The 20,693-nt window shown below is 55.5% G+C and overlaps 2 protein-coding genes across 2 annotated transcripts in view; both read right to left on the bottom strand.

Moving 5' to 3' along the window:
- Positions 1-3,978: 3,978 nt before the first annotated feature.
- The window catches only part of LOC149861105 (natural killer cell receptor 2B4-like), a 42,986-nt gene continuing 26,271 nt past the window's right edge, over positions 3,979-20,693 (bottom strand). Inside the window, exon 5 of the mRNA XM_090051390.1 lies at positions 3,979-5,026. The gene's annotated coding sequence lies outside the window, so the exon portion shown is untranslated. The remainder of the gene's footprint in view (positions 5,027-20,693) is intronic.
- Positions 6,666-11,546, bottom strand: LOC149861109 (uncharacterized). The gene is made up of 4 exons (XM_090051393.1): positions 10,931-11,546; positions 10,083-10,601; positions 7,089-7,259; positions 6,666-6,913 (listed from the first exon to the last, which is right to left on the bottom strand). The coding sequence occupies exons 1-4, from the start codon at positions 11,211-11,213 to the stop codon at positions 6,813-6,815; spliced, it is 1,074 nt and encodes a 357-aa protein (XP_089907519.1). The 5' UTR covers positions 11,214-11,546; the 3' UTR covers positions 6,666-6,812.

Raw genomic sequence — 20,693 nt, 5'->3', positions numbered from 1 at the left:
CTTTGCCTCCGTCTTCCTAAGCAGGGACCAGAACAGCCACCTCCCTGCTGGGCCCCCTCGGGCCCCGGGGGAGGCTCACCTGGGCCACGGGTTAGCAAGGATTTAGTTAGGGAGCTTCTGGAGGGGTTGGACGTATTCAGGGCAGCCGGCCCGGACGATCTCCACCCTGGAGTACTAAAGGAACTGGCCGAGGTCATCGCAAGTCCCCTGGCACGGCTGTACGAGCACTCGTGGTGCTCTGGTGAGGTACCGGAGGACTGGAAGAGGGCCAACGTGGTCCCCATCTTCAAAAAAGGCAGGAAGGAGGACCCGGGAAACTATAGGCCGGTTAGTCTCACCTCGATCCTAGGCAAGCTGTTCGAGAAAATTATGCTGGCACACATCCAGGAGGGGCCAGCTGGGGACGGCATGCTTAGGGGCAACCAGCACGGGCTCATCAGTGGCAGGTCCTGTCAGACCAACCTGGTGGCCTTTTACGATCAGATCACCAGATCGTTAGACGCAGGGGTAGCAGTGGATATAATCTTCCTGGACTTCCGGAAGGCTTCTGACACTGTCTCTCACCCCGTTCTCATTACGAAACTGGGGGGCTGTGGTGTAGACACCCACACAGTCAAATGGGTCGCCAACTGGCTGGAGGGCCACACCCAGAGGGTGGTAGTGAATGGGTCCTTCTCAACCTGGAGGGACGTGGGCAGTGGGGTCCCCAGGGCTCGGTCCTCGGGCCCGCACTGTTCAACATCTTGATCAGCGGTTTGGATGAGGGGGTAAAAAGCACCCTGTTCAAATTTGCTGATGACACTAAGATGTGGGGGGACGTGGGCACACTGGAAGGATGCAACAGGCTACAATCAGACCTCGACAGGTTACAAGGGTGGGCGGACGAGAATAGGATGGGTTTCAACACCGACAAGTGCAAGGTGATGCACCTCGGGAGGAACAACCGGCACCATACCTACAGGTTAGGGAGCTCCCCTCTTGTTAGCACAAGATGAACATGGGCCGGCAGTGTGGGGAGGCAGTCAGGAAGGCCAACCGCACCTTGTCGTGCATCCACAGATGCGTCTCGAGCAGGTCCAAGGAGGTGATCCTCCCCCTCTATGCGGCACTGGTCAGGCCGCAGCTGGAGTACTGTGTCCAATTTTGGGCGCCGCACTTCAAGAGGGATGTGGACAGCATGGAGAGGGTCCAGAGGAGGCCACTCGTATGATCAAGGGACAGCAGGGCAGGCCCTATGAGGACAGGCGGCGGGACCTGAACCTGTTCAGCCTCCAAAAGAGAAGGCTGAGCGGGGATCTTGTGGCCTGTTATAAACTAGTCGGGGGGGACCAGCAGGCACTGGGGGAGTCACTGTTCCCCCGAGCACCACCAGGAGTGACCAGGAATAACGGTCACAAGCTGGCAGAGGGTAGGTTTAGGCTAGATGTCAGGAGGCGCGACTTCACGGTCAGGGCGGCTAGGGTCTGGAACCAGCTTCCAAGAGAAGTGGTGCAGGCTCCTACCCTGGCGGTGTTTAAGAGGAGGTTGGATGAACACCTTGCTGGGGTCGTTTGACCCCAGTACTCTCCTGCCACGGCAGGGGGTCGGACTAGATGATCTGCTCAGGTCCCTTCCCACCCTACAAACTATGAAACTACTATGAAATGGCCTGGTGGTGGAAGTCCTTGGCATGGGCAATTCTGATGGCTGAGCATGCCCTCAGGACCATGGTATAGCCTGCTGGGGCTCTGGAGGGGATGTGAGGGAAGACTGCCCCTGGCAGGGCTCAGACACACAGATGGTGCAGAGGAGGGAAGGTTTGTTTGGAAGCTGAAGTTCCCCTTGGAGCAATGGGGTTTCGTACTCCCTGTGTCTGCGGCCCCGTGCCCGGCTGGCCCCGCCCTGCAGACTGGGAGCCGGGGTCTGCTGAGCGTGCTAGGCAGGGGAGGACACACCGTGCTAGGTAGGGGGACCCTCTGCTCCAGAGTGCCCATGGCCCTGCAGTGCCAGGGCGCTGCATCAGGGACTGGCCTTCAGCACGGGGACTCAGCCCCCCGCAGACCCACCAGCTGTTCCTCCTCCGTGCTGCAGCCTCCCCCAGGCCTTCCCTCCCGGACTGAGCAGAGCCGGTGTGAGCCGGACTCCGCTCAGTCCTGTTTCAGCCTCTTGCCACCCGTGACGTGCACCACCGTGGTCCCAGCACTCAGCGCCCTCAGCACCAGCAGCAGGATGAGTCCCTGGGCCTGGCAGTAGGGCAGTGAGCAGGCTGGGAATAGAGCAAGGCAGCGGGTCGGAGCCGGGGGTGCTGCCCCGTGGTGTTTGCCCCGGGGGGCAGTGGGACGGGGTCGTTCCGCGGGGAGGAGGAGCCCTGTGGGGAGCCTGGGGGCTGGGCCCTCCCTGCGCAGAGATGGTGCAGTGGGTCCCCGGCTAGCAGGGGGAGGGGGATGGACGTGGGGAGCGGGGTGGAATCCACAGGCCAGGGATCTGGAGAGGGGAAGGGGCAGCACCTGGAGTCAGGTGCCTCGTAGGGACAAACCTGGCACGCTCTCCCCACGCGCGGGCTGTGCAGGGCTTCCCCGCAGGGCGTGCGGCTGCACAAAGGGCCGTCACGCAGCTGCTGCTGGCGGGGTCTGCGCCGCGCACGTGACGTCTGACCGAAGATCTGGGCGAGAGACGACCGGGGGATCCGGGAGCGGTCGTGCTGGGGGGCTCCGGGGTGCTGCCGCTGTCGGTCACGTCGCTGCCTCCGCTGCGGATGGCGCAGCTCGGGGCCATGTTACAGGGTCCAGTTCTACAGTCGCGGGCGCTGCAGTGACTCGAGGGCTGGGGCAGCCGCTCTCCAGGGCGAGGAAAGGAATCAGAGTGGGAGGATAGGGAGGGGCGTGAAGGAGAAAAAAACAGCGCCCTGCCTTCACGCAAGCACCACCCTGGGTCACTCCCGGGACAGCAGCGTCCCCGAGAGCACCAGGCGGCAGAGCAGACAGGAGCAAGGCCCCTCAGCCCCCCGGCGATGCCGGATGGGCCCTGCGGGAGCCCCCGGGGTGCAAGGCCCGCGCAGGGATGTGTCCGGCGTGACATGCCCGAGGACTGAGATTTCTGTGCGGGGCTCCTCGCTCAGAGATATCCGCGCCCGGGAGCCCTTGGGTCGGAGGTGACACCGCGCGTTCACGGCTCGGAGCCCGGGTCCGCCCGGTGCCCCGCGCGGCGGAGGCGGCTCCCGGCGCGGGCACACGCACGAGCGCTCGTCCTGCCCCGCCGCGGCGGGTGAGCATCTCTGCGCCCTCCAGCGCTCCGCCAGACCGAGGCTGCCACAGCCGACGCGGCGCAGAGACGTGCAGCTCCGACGCGACGGGATGACTCTGCGGCGCAGCTCAGGGAAGCCCCGGGGCGCCGCAGGGCCGAGCAGCGCGGAGCGGCGGGCGAGCAGCGAGAGGCCGCCGCCCCGCCCATTGCCCCGCCCCCGGCACTGCCCCGCCCCCGGCGGCGGCGGCGGCGGCGGCGGCGGCCGGGCAGGGCAGGCGCGGGCGCGGGGCCCGGGGCCCGGGCACGGCCTGGGCCGGCGGCTGCGGGCGCTGCGGGCCGGGGCGGGGCTGCCGGGCACACGGCGCCGAGCACCCGCCCGGGGCTGCCGCCGCCCCCGCGCCGGGCTGCCTGCCGGGGGGGCGGCACGCAGGGCTGAGCCCCCCGGGCCGGGGAGCAGGTGGGTGGGACACTGCGGGCTCGAGCCTAGCGGGGTGCAGAGTCACAGAGGAAAGGGTTATTCGGAGACTTTTTTTTTTTTTTCTCTTTTTTTTGCACCGGTCCTGGAAGCACTGCAATACCAGGTCACTGCATGGAGTGGATGGAGCACGCTCCGGTTCCACCACCCAGTACCAGAAAGAATCTGCTCAATATAGACCTCCTATGGAGGACATATCAGAGACAATTACCCTGGGGAGCTCGCCTACGTGGTCACGCTGCTGGAGACGCACGCTGATACATATATATACACGCACAACATCTAGCAAAGCCCTTTTTCACACGCCTTGAACCAGAGGCAATCCCATCTTGCAGCCTGCTACAGTGAGCGCCCCTGTGCCCACACTCCCGCTCCCGCTCGCCGGGCCGCCGGGCCTCCCCCGTCTCAGCTGCAGCCTCCCAGCCCCAGCCCCAGTCCAGGGGTTGCAGCCACGGGCCGCCCCCGTCCAGGCGGCTGCTTCGGCTCCTGCGAGCACCGCGCGGTGCTGGCCGCCCGCTCCTGGTCCCGTTGTCTCGCTGGCCTTTTCCTTCCTCCTGTCCGCGCCCTCTCCCGCGCGTCCTTCGAGGGCCTGTGCCAAGTGTCCCCGTGCCGGGTGGAGCTGGCTGCATGTTCTCCGCCCGCCCCCACCAAGGTCCGGTAGTAGGACTGGAGCTCACACAGGAACATGTTACCACAGTCTGCTCCCTGGCAGGTTTTGTGCCTGCACGTCAGGAGGCTCCTGCATCTCCACAGGGCACTCCTGATGCAGGGCGTGAACTGGTTGAAGCAGGCTCTCGGGGTCCCCGGCTCTTTAGTCAGGTGTCCCTACAATGCCGCCTCCCTCATCATCAGCCTGACTCCTGTGACCTTTTCACAGAGCTGGTTTACCTTCTTCCACACCCCCTCGGCGTAGGGGCAGAGCCATAGGAGCTGAACGATGGTCTCTGTTGCACCTTGGCACATATGGCTGGGGCAGCTGGGTCGAGTCCCTTGCCCCTCTCTGTGTTTCCATGGCCAGATGGCTTGGCAATCGTCATCAGGGAGCAGCTCCACGGTCGATAGCACACCTCTGCCTGTGACCGCCTCCTCTATCTTCTTGTGGCAGCTGTCCCACAGGGCTCCCTGCCCCAGAGAGGAGCAATGTTGGCAGCTGTGTAGGGTGAACCGCGGCAGGGCCCAGCTCTCCCGTGCGCCAGGGAGATGCAGCTGGAAGGACACAAGCTCCCCGCGCCAGACACCACTCCCAGAGCACTGCAAGGAGCCCACTTCACTGCACCACCTTCTCCTCCAGCTTTGGACACCTCTGTGCCGATATGGGGCAGCCTGTCTCTGCCAAGGCAGGTTCGGACACTGGCGTCAAGAACGAGGCACCGCACCCCCTGCCCACCCCATGCACCCCCCAGCCCCAAGCAGCAGCCCCCACCTGCAAACTCTTCCCACAGAGACATTTCCAAAGCTGCAAAAGCTTCTTTCTAAAAGGAAAGGACCTCCACCCTCCATCCGCCCACCGCAATTTTCCATTGTGAGCACATGTAAAGACCCCAAACTTTTCCACCCAGTTCCAGGAGACATTCAGACGACAAACCTTCAGGGGACAAGCAGATGCTTCGAAGCCAGCTAGGCTGTGTGCAGGCTGCCTGCCTTGTGTGTCTGTACAGTGCTCGGTCTTATGCCCTCGCCCCTGGCACAAGAGACGGTGCTAAGAGTCCCGGAAGTGCCCGTGCAGCTGCAGCTCCCAGGAGCTCCCGGCTGGGGCAGCACCAGGAGCAACAGCACCATGGCAATACCGGAGACCGTCCCCGCCTTGCAGAAACCAGCAGCCTGCGCTCGCTCCAGCACCACCCGGAGCGGTGGTGCAATCTCCGTCCCTGGAGGTTTGGAGATAGCAATCTCCATCCTTGGAGGCTAGACAAAGCCTTGGCTGGGATTTGATAGATTTCATAGATTTCATAGACATCAGGGCTAGAAGGGACCTCGGGAGATCATCGAGTCCAGCCCCCTGCCCAAAGGGCAGGAAGTCAGCTGGGGTCATAGGATCCCAGCAAGATAAGCATCCAATTTACTCTTGAAGGTGTTCAATGTAGGTGCTTAAACCACCTCCGATGGCAGGCTGTTCCAGACCTTGGGGGCTCGGACAGTAAAGAAATTCTTCCTTATGTCCAGCCTGAAACGGTCTTGCAGGAGTTTGTGACCGTTCGACCTCGTCATCCCTTGGGGCGCTCTGGTGAAGAAACGTTCCCCCAGATCCTGGTGGTCACCCCGATAAACTTATAGGTGGCCATCACATCACCCGTGAGCCTGCGCTTTTCCAGGCTAAAGAGCCCCATGGCTCTCAGCCTGTCATCGTAAGATCTGTTTTCCTGCCCTCTGATCATGCGCGTGGCTCTCCTCTGGACTCTCTCAAGCTTCTCCACATCCTTTTTGAATTGTGGAGCCCAAAACTGGACGCAGTACTCCAGCTGTGGCCTCACCAAGGCCACGTACAAGGGGAGAATGACGTCCCGGGATTTGCTCGAGAAGCATCTATGGAGTTTTCAAAGACCCGTGCCAGGGGCTGGGCTATGACGCTCGCCAGCTCCTTGAGCACCCTGGGGTGCAGATCGTCAGGGCCGGCTGACTTGAAGGTATCCAGCTTGTCAAGGTGTTCCTTCACGAGGTCAGCATTTATGGAGGGTAGGGGATCCCCATCACCCGGATCTCCTTGTCCCATAGCAGGCATGGGCGTCCCGTGGGACTGATGAAAGATGCAAAGTACCTATTTAATAGGTTGGCTTTTTCCTGGGCGTCAGTTGTCAGTTGCCCCATCTGGCTCAGCAGGGGTCCAACGTTGCCCTTGCTTTTCCTCCGGCTCCCCACATATCTGAAAAAGGGATGATGCAGCTGGGGCGGGTCCTGCTTTGAGCAGGGGGTTGGCCTTGATAAGGTCCCTTCACACCCTCAGTTTCAGTGCTTCCACAACCCCTCCTGGCTGGAGCAGGGATAAATGCAGCCCCTTGACACTTATCCTGACCTTGGAAATGCAGGAGGAGGCACCGCACCAAGGGACAGAGAGCTTGGTCCATCACAGCAGGCATCACAAGTGTGAGCAGGCAGCGGGGAGTGAGACTGGAAGGAGTCAGAGACTTGAGGAAGGAAGAACCCGGCTGATTTCCCCATGCAGGGCTCCATCCAGCGGGCCCCAAGTGCCCGCAGGTGCATTCAACCAGGAGGATGTTACTCGAAGGCAGAATTGCTCCTGGGCAGACTGACCCCTGCAAACGCCCTTGCCAGGAAGAGTGAAGGCATCAAGTATTGAAGCAGATCTGAGTGAGCCGGAGGGATGTGGTTGCAAGCCAGGATGTGGGGGTGACTGTACAGCGCCTTCTCATGGTAGGGGGGGCTCTGCTCTTACCTTGGTACAGTGGGAGCTTGCAGAGACACGACCGAGAGGCATCCTCCACACTGCAGACACTTCGAGCACAGTGGTCACGGGCTCCTTGCCTCACGTTCCTACTCCTCTGTGGTTGGGCAGCGGCCATGCAGGGTGCAGGGCGCTCACGGCAGTGCTGAGAAATGTGTAAAGCTGCAGAGGAGAAAACCTCACACCGGTTCTGTCACCACTTGAGCAGGAAATACCGGCACAGAGACAGGAGTGGAGGTGGGGGGAGGGAGCTGGAGGACAGAGAGAGACACCCAGAGCCTACAGCTGCACCGCGAGGTGGAGGGGAACATTGCTCTCGGCACCCATGGCACGAGAGCACCCTAAGGGCCGTTCCCTGCAATGCCTTCTCCATGGGCCTTATTGCTACTCTCTTGGTTGGGAAGTCTTAAGAGACCCAGCACTAAGGGACTGTGCATGGGTGAAGGGAGGGTAGACGGTGGGTGTGCAGGGGCGTGGGGGGTGGGTGCATTTATTGTAACAGCAACGTGGGTTTCTTAATGCAGTTTAAGATGTGTGATGGAAAGTTTATGATAGAGGATGTGCATATAAAGAAATATATTTTATTAAATAAAACTTCAGCACACCCTGCTGCCATGGAGCTATCGGGACCGGGTTTCCAGGCAAGTGCTTTCTGGCTCCAGACAGGCATCACACAGCCCTGAAATCTCTGCATTGATCCAGCAAGACACGGGGACGGTGGATGGGCCTGGACCGCCAAGGCTGCAGTAACAGCAGTCATCATCCTCGTTACCATCCTCCTCCTCTCCGGAGGCTGAGACGCTGCCACAGCATGGGAAAGGCTTCCCGTGTGGGATGTCAGGACTCCGAGGGAAATGCCCGAGTGACTGAAATGACTTCTCAAGCAATGTAACACTGATAATGGCAGTGATGGGAATGATAATGTCACAGTGCTCTAGGACTTCCTTCCCTAGGGTCTCCCTCCCTCCCTTGCTTGACTCTGTTCTTGCAGAAGTGCATGCATCGCGGCTGTCACCTGGTCCACATGATGATAGCATCCCTGCGCCACCCCAGAGCCTCTTCCCTTCACAACTCAGCACGCCCGCTCCTATCCTGCACCTGGGGCCTAGCTCCTAGCGGACAACTGGCCCTAGTTCCCTGATATTTTACCTTGTAATGAAGTGCTACTTACCTTTAGCCTGGAAAAGCAGCATTCAGGGAAGGGCAGGTGGTAGGGCTCCCGTCTTCTTGGCAGCGAGCAACGGAGCCAGAGGGTGAGCACAGAATAATCAGTTCCTATGGTGCTTATCCAAGTCTGGATGGGCAAAGAGCTGGCAGGGCTAGGTTACGGTTTGCTAGGGGATGGGGAGGCAGTGAATGCCCCTGATATTGGGACCACAAGCAAGGAAACAAAGCCACAGCTACCTTGCTTTTTCTTCTTGGTGTGTGGTAAATCTGCAGATGACAGAGTCTAGCTCCAGAGAGCACGAGACTGGGGTTTACAGGAAAGAAGTTTCCGCATTTCACAGGGGAAGCAATCACGTGGAAAGAAGGGGGCAGTTGTTTTTGAAACCATACAGTTTAATAGAAGTAAAGAGAACGGAATGAAACCAAGGCCATTTCCTACTTTTCTGGGCTTTCAGGAAACCGATCAACCCCAAAACTGGTCAAAATGGAGAGAAAAATCATCCTAGAGGCTTCTGATTTTCACAAAGAACATTTTGATACAACCAATCAAACCAAAACCTATTTATATGGGAGCAGCCAGCAGAAAAGAATATCAGCTGTGGGAGAAAAATCAGAAACTCAGCAATGGGTAATTTCTGGTTTTCAGGAGTTAAAGGATGGAAGGCTTTAATCGCAGGAAGGCAAAACAAGCCAAGAATAATAATAATAATAATCACTGTCATCATCATCACCACTGCTATCATCATCATCACCACCACCATCATCATCACTACTACCACCACCACCACCATCACCACCACCATTGTCATCATCATCATCATCATCTTCTTCTTCATCACTACCACCACCACCATTATCATCATCATCATCATCACCACCACTATCATTGTTAGAGGGTGTTCTTTCAGTTTATATGAAGTGGAAAAAAACCCATGATATTTTTTCCATAGAATTTGGAAAATCCCAAGGAAAACGTTCATCTCAGCATTCAATAAAACCCCCCCCAAAAATCTGGTGGAAACTTTTCGCCCAGGTCCAGTCCAACACAGCCCGGGGGGCCCTGGCTTAGCCAAGGAGATGCCCCACATGCGGCACTTCCACAAAAGGGGCCCAAGTCAGAGGAGTGCAGAGCACGGGGGCGGGGAGGCAGGCGGGGCTGGGGCAGACCTGGTCTCCTGTTCATGTCCCTGGGAAGCAGCTCCGGAGAGACCTGGCAGGCAGATCGCCCGGGGCTGGGAGCTGCCCCACAACATAGTTTTTGGGGCAGCTTTTCCCTGCAAACTCAGCAGAGGCCCCTGTGCTGCCACAGTGCCGGGCTCCAGACTTTCCCGACCCACCAGGAACCAGGCACCTGCAGGGATTTCGCGCCACATCTACGCCCTTTCCCAGCAGGCCCCATGGCCCCATGCTCCAGCACAACCTGCTCCTGCTCCCCCCGCATGGCCCAGCCTGGGAAGGAGGCAGCGAGGCCGTGCCGAGGGCGCCCCCACGCCACTGCTCTGGCGCACGGCTTTGCTGCGTCCATCTGGGCTTGGCGTGTGCGGGGGGAGGGGGAGGCAGGACATGCTTGGGCGGTGCCCTTGGGCGGCTGGGAGAGGGTGTAGACCTGCAATGAGCCTCCCTACGTCCAGGCAGACCAGCCACATGCCTGGCCCCGGGGCGGGATGGAGGCTGGGGCAGCTAAAGCATCCTCAGGGACGCTGGGCCCCTTCCTCTGGTTTCATTCAGGCCAGGCTCACGAACCAGCTCCACAGGACCCAGGAAGATGCTAAACATCCCTGTCCCCCCTCACATGTCTGGTGCAAAGGGGGCACTTACCTGTGGAGTTGCACAGCGGTTTGACATCGATGGTGGCCACGCCCGAGCTGACGGGATTGCTGACATTGCAGTGATAGAAGGTGTCGCTGCCGCTTGTAGTGATCTCCAACTGCAGATCGAGTACATCCTCTGGGAGCTGATGGTCGTCTGGGGCTGGACTTGAAGATACACCCCGAGACCAGCTGTAGGTGACCCTGGCATCACCAAGCACAACCAGCCGAAAATTACTGGTGATTACAAAGCCATCCCCCAGCGTCAGGTCCATGGTGTAGAGGCCGTTTTCTTTCTCCGTGACCGAGCTAATCTGCAGCGAGAGATTCCCAGGGTGGAAAGAGACTCTGTCACGAAAGGGCGGAAATGGACTGGCCGAGGTGTTGTTTTGATCGTGTCTGAGGATCCAGTAGCTCTCTGAAGGCAGTTTCACTTTCCAGTTGATTGCCACCCAGGACGACGGCCATGTCTTGGGCTGCAGCTGAACCGTGTCCCCAACAGCAGCCACCACTTTTACTTCTTGACAACCTGGGGGTGCAGAAGGGCAAGGGGGAGAGAAGGGTTCGCAGACTCCTCAGCTCCTTTGGGAAAAACTGGCTGCCGCACACTTCTCTCCAGTGCAAAGGGCACTTAGAGGCAAGCCGTGTCTTGCCTTTTTACAGAACAAGTAGAAAAGATGCATCGCCCTGGATGCTCCTGCGGCTTTATGATAACCCTCGTCCTAGCCCAGGGCTGCCCTCTGCAAAGCAGGGCACAAACACAGCTCCCAAAGACAGTCTCTGCTCCAAAGACCCCCCTCCCGTGCGTGAGCTCGCCCCAGGCTGCACCCGGGGCAAGAGCAGCCCCTTGTCACTCACCTCCAGCTTGGAGGAGCAGAAGGAGGGAGAGCAGGAGGGGGCCGAGAGCCCCCTCCATCCCGGCTGAGCTGCGCAGGGCAGGCGAGTGCAGACCACGCGGTGCAGAGCAAGGCTCTGTGGCCAGGCTGAAGAAGTCAGATTGAGAAATGATGAATAAGGAGGAAGCAGGCTGACGTCCCCCTTGAGCGGTCAGTCCTGCAGGCCCTGAGCACCCCACGAGTGCAAGCAACGCTGCATAAAGCAGGGGAGAGGTGGTCTGGGCGGGGCTGGGCTGTGGCTCCATCGCCCAGCAGCAGGGGAAGTGTGAGAAGAGGCCCAGGGCAGTGTGACAGGATGCTGGCCCCCACTTCCAGCACCCTTACGCCCCGATCCTGCTGGGGCTTGGCCAAACCCTGACTCAGCGGTGCCACGTGCAGCATAGAAACCCACTCCCAACCCAGCCCGGTGGGACTTACTCCTCGTTCCTTCGTGGCTGCACAAAGCGGGAAAGGGCAGGAGAAGTGCAGTCACAGGGCAGGCATTCACTGCCCAGGAATAAGGAAGGGGGCAGGATGGGGGAATGGAAGCAGTTAACGGAGGGCAGGGGGGTTAATACTGCCATCCCCAGGCAGCTCAGCAAGGGTCCATGGGGCTGCCCACCCTTCCCCTCTCCCTCGCTCCGCTCCATGCTGGGACAGGAGCCAGCCTCAGCCCCGGCATAGCCAAGAGCTTCCTGCGCTGAGCTGGTGCAGTACAGGCTATTCCTGTTGTTACCTGCATGACGGCCCCTGGGCCAGGTCGGCCAGTGCCACGGGGGCAGAAACAGGTCACGGCCTGTCCATCCACCGATTGCACCCAATGCATGAGATGAACACGGATCCAGGGGCTGATCTTACATCAAAGTGCCACTGCTCGTGCTTGCCAGTACATTGAGGATGAGGTATGTACTGGCCATGGGATGTGCAACTTCCCCCCATCCAGCCCCTCCTGTCCCGCTGGCTCGAAAGAGCAAATCCTGCTCAGCCGGCTGAACCGTCTCAGCGTTTCCAGGATCCCACGGCTCTAATCCACACTGGGTCCTGTGTGCACGGGGAAGCTGCGGGTTGGCATATGATTGAAACAGCCAGGAGGATTCCCTGTCCCCTGGCTCACTGACTTGAAATGCCCCTTGTTACCCCCTCAGACGTGCTGCCCCATTACACTTGTGTGCTAAGTGCTGAGGAGTTGGGCTGCGACTGCTTCCCATGAATGCACGGCTGCAAAACCGTGACACTGAAACCATGCAAGGAGGCTATACTCACTTCTCATTTTTTTTAAACTAATTCTGTTTCCAGGCCCAGTCTGTTCTGAATTAAGTTCCAAATTTGCACTGAGCAGAGCTCAATGTTGCCAGTTTAAGTGGTGCTACCACCAGCCTGTCTCATCCCTCCCAGGCTCTTCACCCTGGGGCTTCAGATACTTCCATAACCCATGGCAGGCTCCTGCATGCAAGCTCCAAGCCTGGAGGCCTTGGGCTTCAGATGCCCCCTCGTCTCGCTTGCACTGAGCCAGAAGGGGGAAGCTAGAGGGCGAGCCTCACGGCAACCCCTCATCACTATGAACTGTGTAGACAAAATCTTTGCCTGGGAGGCATGTGTAGACTCTTGCAGGGCTGCCCCCCCACGGTGCAAGGGACAGGTCTCCACCCTCAACTACAGCTTACAATCAGAGGATCATAGAAAAGGAGGGTGTGAAGGGACCTCAGGAGGTCACATCTAGTCCCACCCTCTGCTCAAAGCCAGAACAGCCCCAGCTACATGGTCGCAACCAAGGCTTTGTCTAGCTGGGTCTTAAACACCTGTGAGAATGGAGATTTCACAACGTCTCTGGGAAAACTATTCCAGTGCTTCACCACCCTGCTAGTGAGAAGGTTTTTTCCTAATATCCAACCTAAACCTCCATATCTTTTCATTCTTAGGTGGGGGTAGGTTTACTCTCACTGTTTGTCCCTGCTCAGGCTGAACTTACTCAATTTAGTTAGCTAACTTTCTGATCAGCTTTAAGGTAGTGTTAGAAATGGAATATTGTTAGAAATGCACAGCTTGCATCTTGCACCCGATAAGAAAGAAACACTGCCAAGGACTTTTTTCTTTGCCCAGCCTTGCCACAGCTTTTCTTATACTAAATCGCAGACTCTCCCCCAGCTTCTCCCTAGCCTTTCTCATACAGATTACAGAAGCTGGAATTCAACTGACTGTGTCCTTGAAAGGGGGGCATTTAAACTCTTGGTGACCTATAGTAGTCTCTGAGCATGCTTAATTAGCTGATGCATATTTACCTCTCTGCCCTGCATACTTAAGTAGTTAATTATACTATACATGCGATGTATGTAGTGATGTAAGCACATGTATGCTTGTATGAAACGGAAGTGAGCTGTAACAGTTCCTGTTTCTGCACACGTGCCCAGGAGGATAAAGATAAATACAGCCTGCAAAATTCCTTGGTGGGTTCAGAGTAATCTGAGTTTTTGACTCTGCTCTGACCCTATTTGCAAATACACCTTTTGTGCCATCTAATGAGCGTGTGTCTGTGATTTTGGTGGCCTCCAGAGAAACGAACCGCTTTAAACATCAATCTGGCACTGGGAGATGGGACGTCTCTGGATCACCTCGGGGCTCAGTGACAAGATCATCTCTGCCACCACGGGGAGTGCGCACCGAGCCACCTTTTTGGGCTCGCCCAGGGGGTTTGAGACGTGAGTCGGAGTACCCGAGAGATTAAAGGCTCCTGTGCAAAATTTTTGGTTTCTGAGGACGCCAGACACACATTCCGGCATTCCGATCGAGATCTCTGGGGTATCTGAGTGAGTATATGAATTCCCTTGCCCAATTTGGCCTGGATCCGGGAACAAAGACGCGTTCGATTTGGTTTAATACTGGGAAATTTTCGGCCTGGTATATGCGAACCGTCTGTAACTAGGATCTTTTGGTATTTGGTGTGCGTTGGACGCACTTTTGTGGGCATATGGGTGCGGGTCTCTCCCGTGTAGAAAACTCGGATACGCCTTTAAGTTATATATTACAAAACTTCAGTAAATCTGCAAAGCAGGCAGATTATGGAGTGAAGATGAAAAAGGGTGATTTAATTAAGTTTTGACAACTCGAGTGGCCAACATTTGGGGTCCACTGGACCCCAGAAGGATCCTTTGTAGTAAAAGAAGTGATAGCTATCCATGAAATAGTTATGCAGAATGGATATTGGAATCAATTTCCTTATATCGATTGTTGGTTGTGGGTGGTTCAAAATCAGCCACCTTGGATTAAGAAATGCTTAGTAAAGTCTCATGTGATGGTTGTTAAAGGAAAGACTCGAGGAGGACCGCCTGTACTCCCTGAGTCTAAAGAGGGGGGGAATTCTGAATTGGCTGAGTATCGGACCCACTCTCCAGTCACCCTGTCAGGTAGCGAGGATGAATCAGACACCTCCTCGGGATCCAGTCCCTCTGCACCACCGCTCCTCCCTCAGGGAAACCACCACCGGCGTATCAAAGCATACCTAATGATTCAGAGCGTGAGCCTCAGCCAAGTGCCCCATCTGAATCAGGGAATAAGGGCTATTATTTGCGCAAGACTGTAGAATCACAGCCGGCGCTGAATTGCCCGATGTGAGAGGTTATTGGAGAGGGGGGCAATGCAACTTTTGTCTACACCCCATTTAGTACTTCAGATTTATTTAACTGAAAGAATCAGAGCCCCTCTTTTCGTGAAGACCCTGAAAAGATGAGGGACCTGTTTCGATCTATTGGGCAAACCCATTGAGCCACTTGGGCTGATGTCCAGATGATGCTTCAAACCCTCCTGACCCCGGAGGAGAGGAGATTAGTATTGGGGACAGCAGAGCGCATTGCAGCAGCCAGGGTAGAGGCAGAGGGGGCTGCTGGTCGTACCCTGCGTGATACCTGCCCTGTTGAGGAACCGAGATGGGATAATCATACTGCAGAAGGAAGAGAGCTGAGTGCACGGTATCTGGGGATAATAGGGGAAGCAATGGGGAAGGCAGTGTCTCGGGTTACTAATCTGGCTAAATTGTATGAAGTGAGACAGGGAAGAGAGGAGGATCCCTCAGCTTTCCTCGAGAGGCTGTATGAGGCGTTCCGCAGGTTTTTGGACCTAGATCCAGAAGCCCCAGATAATCAACGCATGGTAAATCTTACGTTTATTGGTCAATCTGCTGCTGATATTCGTAAGAAGTTACGGAAAACTGAGGGAGGTGCTGGGAAACCGATTTCAGAGCTGGTGGAAATTGCATATAAGGTGTATGGGAATCGTGAGCATATGCAGGAGCGCAAGGAGGATAAAAAGGCTCAGCGACAGATGGCAGCGCTGGCAGCTGCTATAACTGGAGGTAACCCTGGAAAGGCTGGGATGCAGAAAGGGAAAGGAGAAAGAGTGGGAGCAGACATTTATGCTTACTGCAGGGAGAAAGGACACTGGAAGAGGGAATGTCCAAAGTTAAAGGAGAAGAGAGAGGGGGAACCAAGAGGTCACCTCATGCGGACAGAGGAAAAGGGTGAGGACACAGAATGAAGGGGACGGGGATCTAAGACCACTACCCTTCGGGTTGGAGCCCGAGAAGATCCCATGGTAACCATTAGGTTGGTGGCAAAAACTTTGAAGCCTTGGTGGATACTGGGGCTACATTTTCAATGATTCCAGAAAACCCCCCCTGTGCAGGAACTAGTGAACAGCATGTACTTGTGGAAGGGATTGAGGGAACGCAATCCCGACTCCCTGTTTGTAAGCCACTCCTCACCGAAGTGGGGGACCATTGCTTGAGCAGTCCTTTGTATATTCTCCAAGTTGCCCAGTTGCACTCCTTGGGCGGGACCTACTCACAAAACTGCAAGCTGAGATCTTTTTCAGAGACGATCAGATGGTGGTCCAGCTACCTGTCAAGCAGAGCTCGAACTATCAGATGGCTCTCCTGGAGGACCGACGGCCTGTAGTAAGTTCGGAAGGTCACATGACTGGAGCAGACCCTTCGGTATGGGCTGATGGAACCCCTGTACGAGCTAAGTCGGTCTCCCCGGTAAGGATCATACTCAAGGATGGGGAGGGCCCATTCGGGTAAAGCAGTATCCACTCAGCCGAGCGGCCAGAGCTGGACTCAAGCCATTAATAGAGAAATACAGGAGGTGCGGATGGCTAGTGGAGGGTCCTCACCATATAATATCCCCATTCTTGGAGTGCCGAAGGCAGATGGGGTCTCATACAGGCTGGTCCAAGACCTGCGAGCAGTAAATAAGAAGGTCCTTTCAGACCATCCTGTAGTCCCGAACCCACACACGATTTTGACACAAGTACCAGGGGAAGCTGAAATATTTTCAGTGCTAGATTTGAAAGATGCTTTCTTCTCCATTCCCCTTCACCGAGAGAGTCAAAAATTGTTTGCTTTTGAATGGGAGGACCCAGCTACTTTCCATAAAGCCCAACTCATGTGGACAGTTCTTCCACAAGGATTCATAGCAGCCCCCCATATTTTCGGACTTGCCCTTCAGAAGGACTTGGAGGAGTGGAAGGGATCACACCCCGCAGTGACTCTCCTCCAGTATGTGGATGACCTGCTAGTTGCAAACCCAAACTTGCAACTCTGCAAGGAAGCCACCAGGTCACTGCTAAACACTCTAGGGAAAAAAGGATATAAAGTCTCTAGAGAGAAAGCCCAAATATGTCAGCCTCAAGTTACATTTTTGGGATATAAGCTCTCAAAAGGGAGTCAGAGCCCGGAGTGCAGATCGCATACAGGCAATCCAAGGTCTAACCCCACCTAAGTCACCCAAGGAGCTGCGGGCATTCCTAGGGCTAACTGGGTTCTGTCGACTATGGATACCAGATTATGGTGGGAAGGCTAGACCACTGTATGACTCCCTGACTAAGGAGAGTCTCACTAAATGGAAATGGAATAAAGAAATGCAGCATGCCTTTGATCTGCTTAAGGCAGCATTAACCCAGCCCCCTGCCCTGGCCATCCCAAATAGTAAAAAGCTATATCGACTGTATGTTCATGAGAATCGAGGGGTCGCATCAGGAGTGCTGACGCAGCCATCAGGCCCGACCTGGAGACCCGTGGGATATTACTCAAAGGTTCTAGATCCAGTTGCACTCGGGTGGCCAGCCTGTCTTCGGGCTGTGGCAGCCACAGCAGTGGTTGTTGAAGAAGCCCAGAAGATAGTCATGGGTGCGGATATGGAAATACTCACTCCTCATGGAGTTCCCCAGCTCCTAGGGACTGAGGGAGGAAAGTTTCTTAACCCCTCCAGACAATCACGGTATGAGATATTTTTGCTCTCTAGTCCAGGACTTACTTTCAAACATACTACAGCCTTGAACCCTGCAACCTTGCTGCCGGAGCCAGGGAAGCTGACGCATGACTGCCTTGAGGTCCTGAATCAAACCACACAGGTTTGATCTTGCTGAGGACCCAATTGAAGACCCAGATGCTGAATACTTCGTAGACGGCTCCAGCTCTGTCATCGATGGAAAAAGACGAACAGGATGTGCAGTGGTAACCTTGGATAAGGTAGTATGGAGGGAGTCATTGCCCAGCTCATGGTCGGCACAGGCCGCGGAACTCACTGCGCTCACCCGAGCATTACAGCTGGGGACAGGCCAGCGGGTTAATGTATACACTGATTCTCGTTATGCTTTTTCTACGGTCCATGCGCACGGACTATTGTGGAAAGAAAGGGGTTTCATTACGGCTTCTGGGAATAAAATTGCTAATGGCCCCCAGATTATCAAGCTACTAGAGGCACTCCACCAGCCTAAAGAGGTAGCAGTCATTCATGTGCGGGCCCATGGGAAGGCTGCTGAGGAAAAGCATAAGCTTAGAAATGCAAAGGCTAATGCAGCAGCAAAGGAAGCCGCATTTATTGGGAGAGAAGCGGAGGAAGTATCCAGGCAGGCCTTGTCCCATGCCATATGGCCATACGTCCGGGATTTAGTCCCGCAGTATTCCCCTGAAGAAGATAAATTTGCACAGAAGGCTTGTGCAGAAAAGAACTCCCAGGGGTGGTGGATAGTACCGGGAGGAAAGGTCATGAAACCCAGGCCATTGCTTCGGGAAGTGCTGCAACAGCTCCATGCAAGAACCCATCTGGGAGGCTTGGCTATGGGTGATCTAGTGATCCGCCAAGCAGTAGCCCCAGGGCTGTATGTAGAAGCTCAGCATATTGCTACCAAGTGCATCACATGCCAGAAAGTAAACCCTCGAAGGAAACCCCCTGTGCCAATGGGAGGTACACCCTAGGCAGCGTACCCTGGACAGGCATGGCAGATTGATTTTGCCGAGCTCCCACGGTCCGGACATCACGGGTTTTTACCTGTCGTGGTAGACCAGCTCTCTGGTTGGGTTGAGGCCTGGCCCACCAGGACTGCCACTGCGGCTACAGTAGTGAAGTATTTGTTGCAGGAGATCATTCCCCGGTATTCTCTGCCTGAATCCATCGAGTCGGATCAAGGACAACACTTTGTGGGAAAGGTAGTTCAAGAACTCGCACAAGCTCTCAAGATCACTTGGAAACTACACACACCATGGAGACCACAGAGTTCAGGACAAGTGGAACGCATGAATAGGACCTTAAAGACTCTACTCACCAAAATCTGTATTGAAACACGCCTTAAGTGGCCTCAAGCATTGCCGCTAGCTCTTACTTGCATTCGAAACACTCCCCGACGGGGCATTAAATTAACCCCATATGAAATTATGTTTGGCAAGCCCCCTCGAGTCTTACCCCCTGGGATGCGAGAAAATGTAACTTTTGAATTAAGTAATAGCGAGCTTCATATGTATGTTATTGCTTTGCAGTCTGTCTTGTCTTCTCTTCACAGTTATGCAGCCTCCTTTCAGCGTCTGCCTTTAGACATACCAGTACATGACTTCTGCCCGGGAGACTGGGTCTTGGTGCAGCGGTGGAAAAAGGAACCTTTGACTGAGAGGTGGAGTGGCCCTTTCCAGGTACTTCTAACAACCCACACCGCTGTAAAGATTGCTGGCCATGAGCGTTGGATACACCATACCCGTGTGAAACGACATCCACGAGCGACAGAGGACACCAACTCCCAGGACGAACTCACTCCGGAAGCTGAGTCGTCCTTGGAACAAGAAGCCAGCAAGTGGAGCTGTGAACCCACTGGTGATCTCCAAGTGGGCCTGAGACGGCTTAATCAAAGTTCAGAAAATTAGACAAGAAAGTAAAAAGAAAAAGTTTAGGCTGTATTTGATCTCAAGAAAGGGAGAATATGGTGGGAATCTTAATATGCTTTGTTGTTATCTATGTAGTAAGAGAAGCAGGATTGAGCAGCCCTAGCTGCCAGCCTATATCCCCGCTTCCCCCAATTGCTCCCCCAGGGACAAATTTGTATGTTGACATGCTGGAAAGAATTGCAGGTACCTTCAATCTCACCAACTGCTGGGCCTGTGGGGGACTCCGAGAGGCCGGAGAACAGTGGCCTTGGAGGGCTTTTCCTTTGGCCCCAAAATGGTTGGTAAGTGATAAGGCGGATGTTAAGAGTACTGGTCAAGAATGGGATGAGAACTGCAGCTGGGATCTTTCCCAAGTGGCATTAGGAGAGTACTGTCACTAGACTGATAACCATCACAGTTGAAGGGATGCAAGTTGCAGCAGTCCCCCTCAAAGCGCAGACTGTAGCAAAAGTCATGGTACTCAGAAAAATTCCTCGTAATTATCTTGATCTGCCTAAATGAAAATGGGGAGCAGAAAGCATCTTGAGGGGGGAATATTGTTAGAAATGGAGTATTGTTAGAAATGCACCGCTTGCATCTTGCACCCGATAAGAAAGAAACACTGCCAAGGACTTTTTTCCTTGCCCAGCCTTGCCACAGCTTTTCTTATACTAAATCGCAGACTCTCCCCCAGCTTCTCCCTAGCCTTTCTCATACAGATTACAGAAGCTGGAATTCAACTGACTGTGTCCTTGAAAGGGGTGGGGGTTAAACTCTTGGTGACCTATAGTACTCGCTGAGCATGCTTAATTAGCTGATGCATATTTACCTCTCTGCCCTGCATACTTAAGTAGTTAATTATACTATACACGCGATGGATGTAGTAACGTAACCACATGTATGCTTGTATGAAACGGAAGTGAGCTGTAAGAGTTCCTGTTTCTGCACACGTGCCCCGGAGGAAAAAGATAAATACAGCCTGCAAAATTCCTTGGTGGGTTCAGAGTAATCTGAGTTTTTGACTCTGCTCTGACCCTATTTGCAAATACACCTTTTGTGCCATCTAATGAGTGTGTGTCTGTGATTCTGGTGGCCTCCAGAGAAACGAACCACTTTAAGCATCATGTGTGTGCGCACGGCCCTGCCGGTGGAGAGCCTGGCACGCAGGGACTTTGGCACAGGGACTGCTGATGGCCAGAGAACTGAGGTGCAGCCAATGGGGCTCTTGGGAAGGGGGCTGGGGAAGCATAGGTCATGGCAGAGACACAGCCAGGGACGAGGAGGGAAGGTTTGCTTAGAGGCTTCAGCTGCCCCCAGGACAGTGGTGCATTGTACAGGCCACGTCTGTGGGCCCCTGAGCCCAGCCAGTCCCTGCCCGGCAGACTGAGCGTCATGGTCTGGTTGCCCCACTGTGCCCCACCAAAAAACAAGCTTTGAGTGCCTCCTGTGGTGCATGACCCCCACCCAGGAGCACACCTGCAAGCCTGGGGTACTGTTGCCACCACCCAGACTGAGGTCTTTGTCTGGGACCTATACCACCCGGGATATACAGACCCTGCAG

Source organism: Crocodylus siamensis, chromosome 6 (genome assembly GCF_052110815.1).
Source record: "Crocodylus siamensis isolate JL-2025a chromosome 6, ASM5211081v1, whole genome shotgun sequence".
Taxonomy (NCBI): domain Eukaryota; kingdom Metazoa; phylum Chordata; order Crocodylia; family Crocodylidae; genus Crocodylus; species Crocodylus siamensis.
Note: the sequence above shows the minus strand (reverse complement) of the source record. Positions and strands in the feature narration are given on the sequence as shown.

Coding starts and splice junctions, on each gene's coding strand:
- LOC149861109 (XM_090051393.1), bottom strand. CDS start 11,213: ATGGAGCCACAGCCCAGCCCCGCCCAGACCACCTCTCCCCTGCTTTAT. Junction 7,260..10,082: donor ACCGCTGTGCAACTCCACAG/GTAAGTGCCCCC, acceptor TCTCCTCTGCAG/CTTTACACATTTCTCAGCAC. Junction 6,914..7,088: donor CAAGCTCCCACTGTACCAAG/GTAAGAGCAGAG, acceptor TCTGCCTTCGAG/TAACATCCTCCTGGTTGAAT.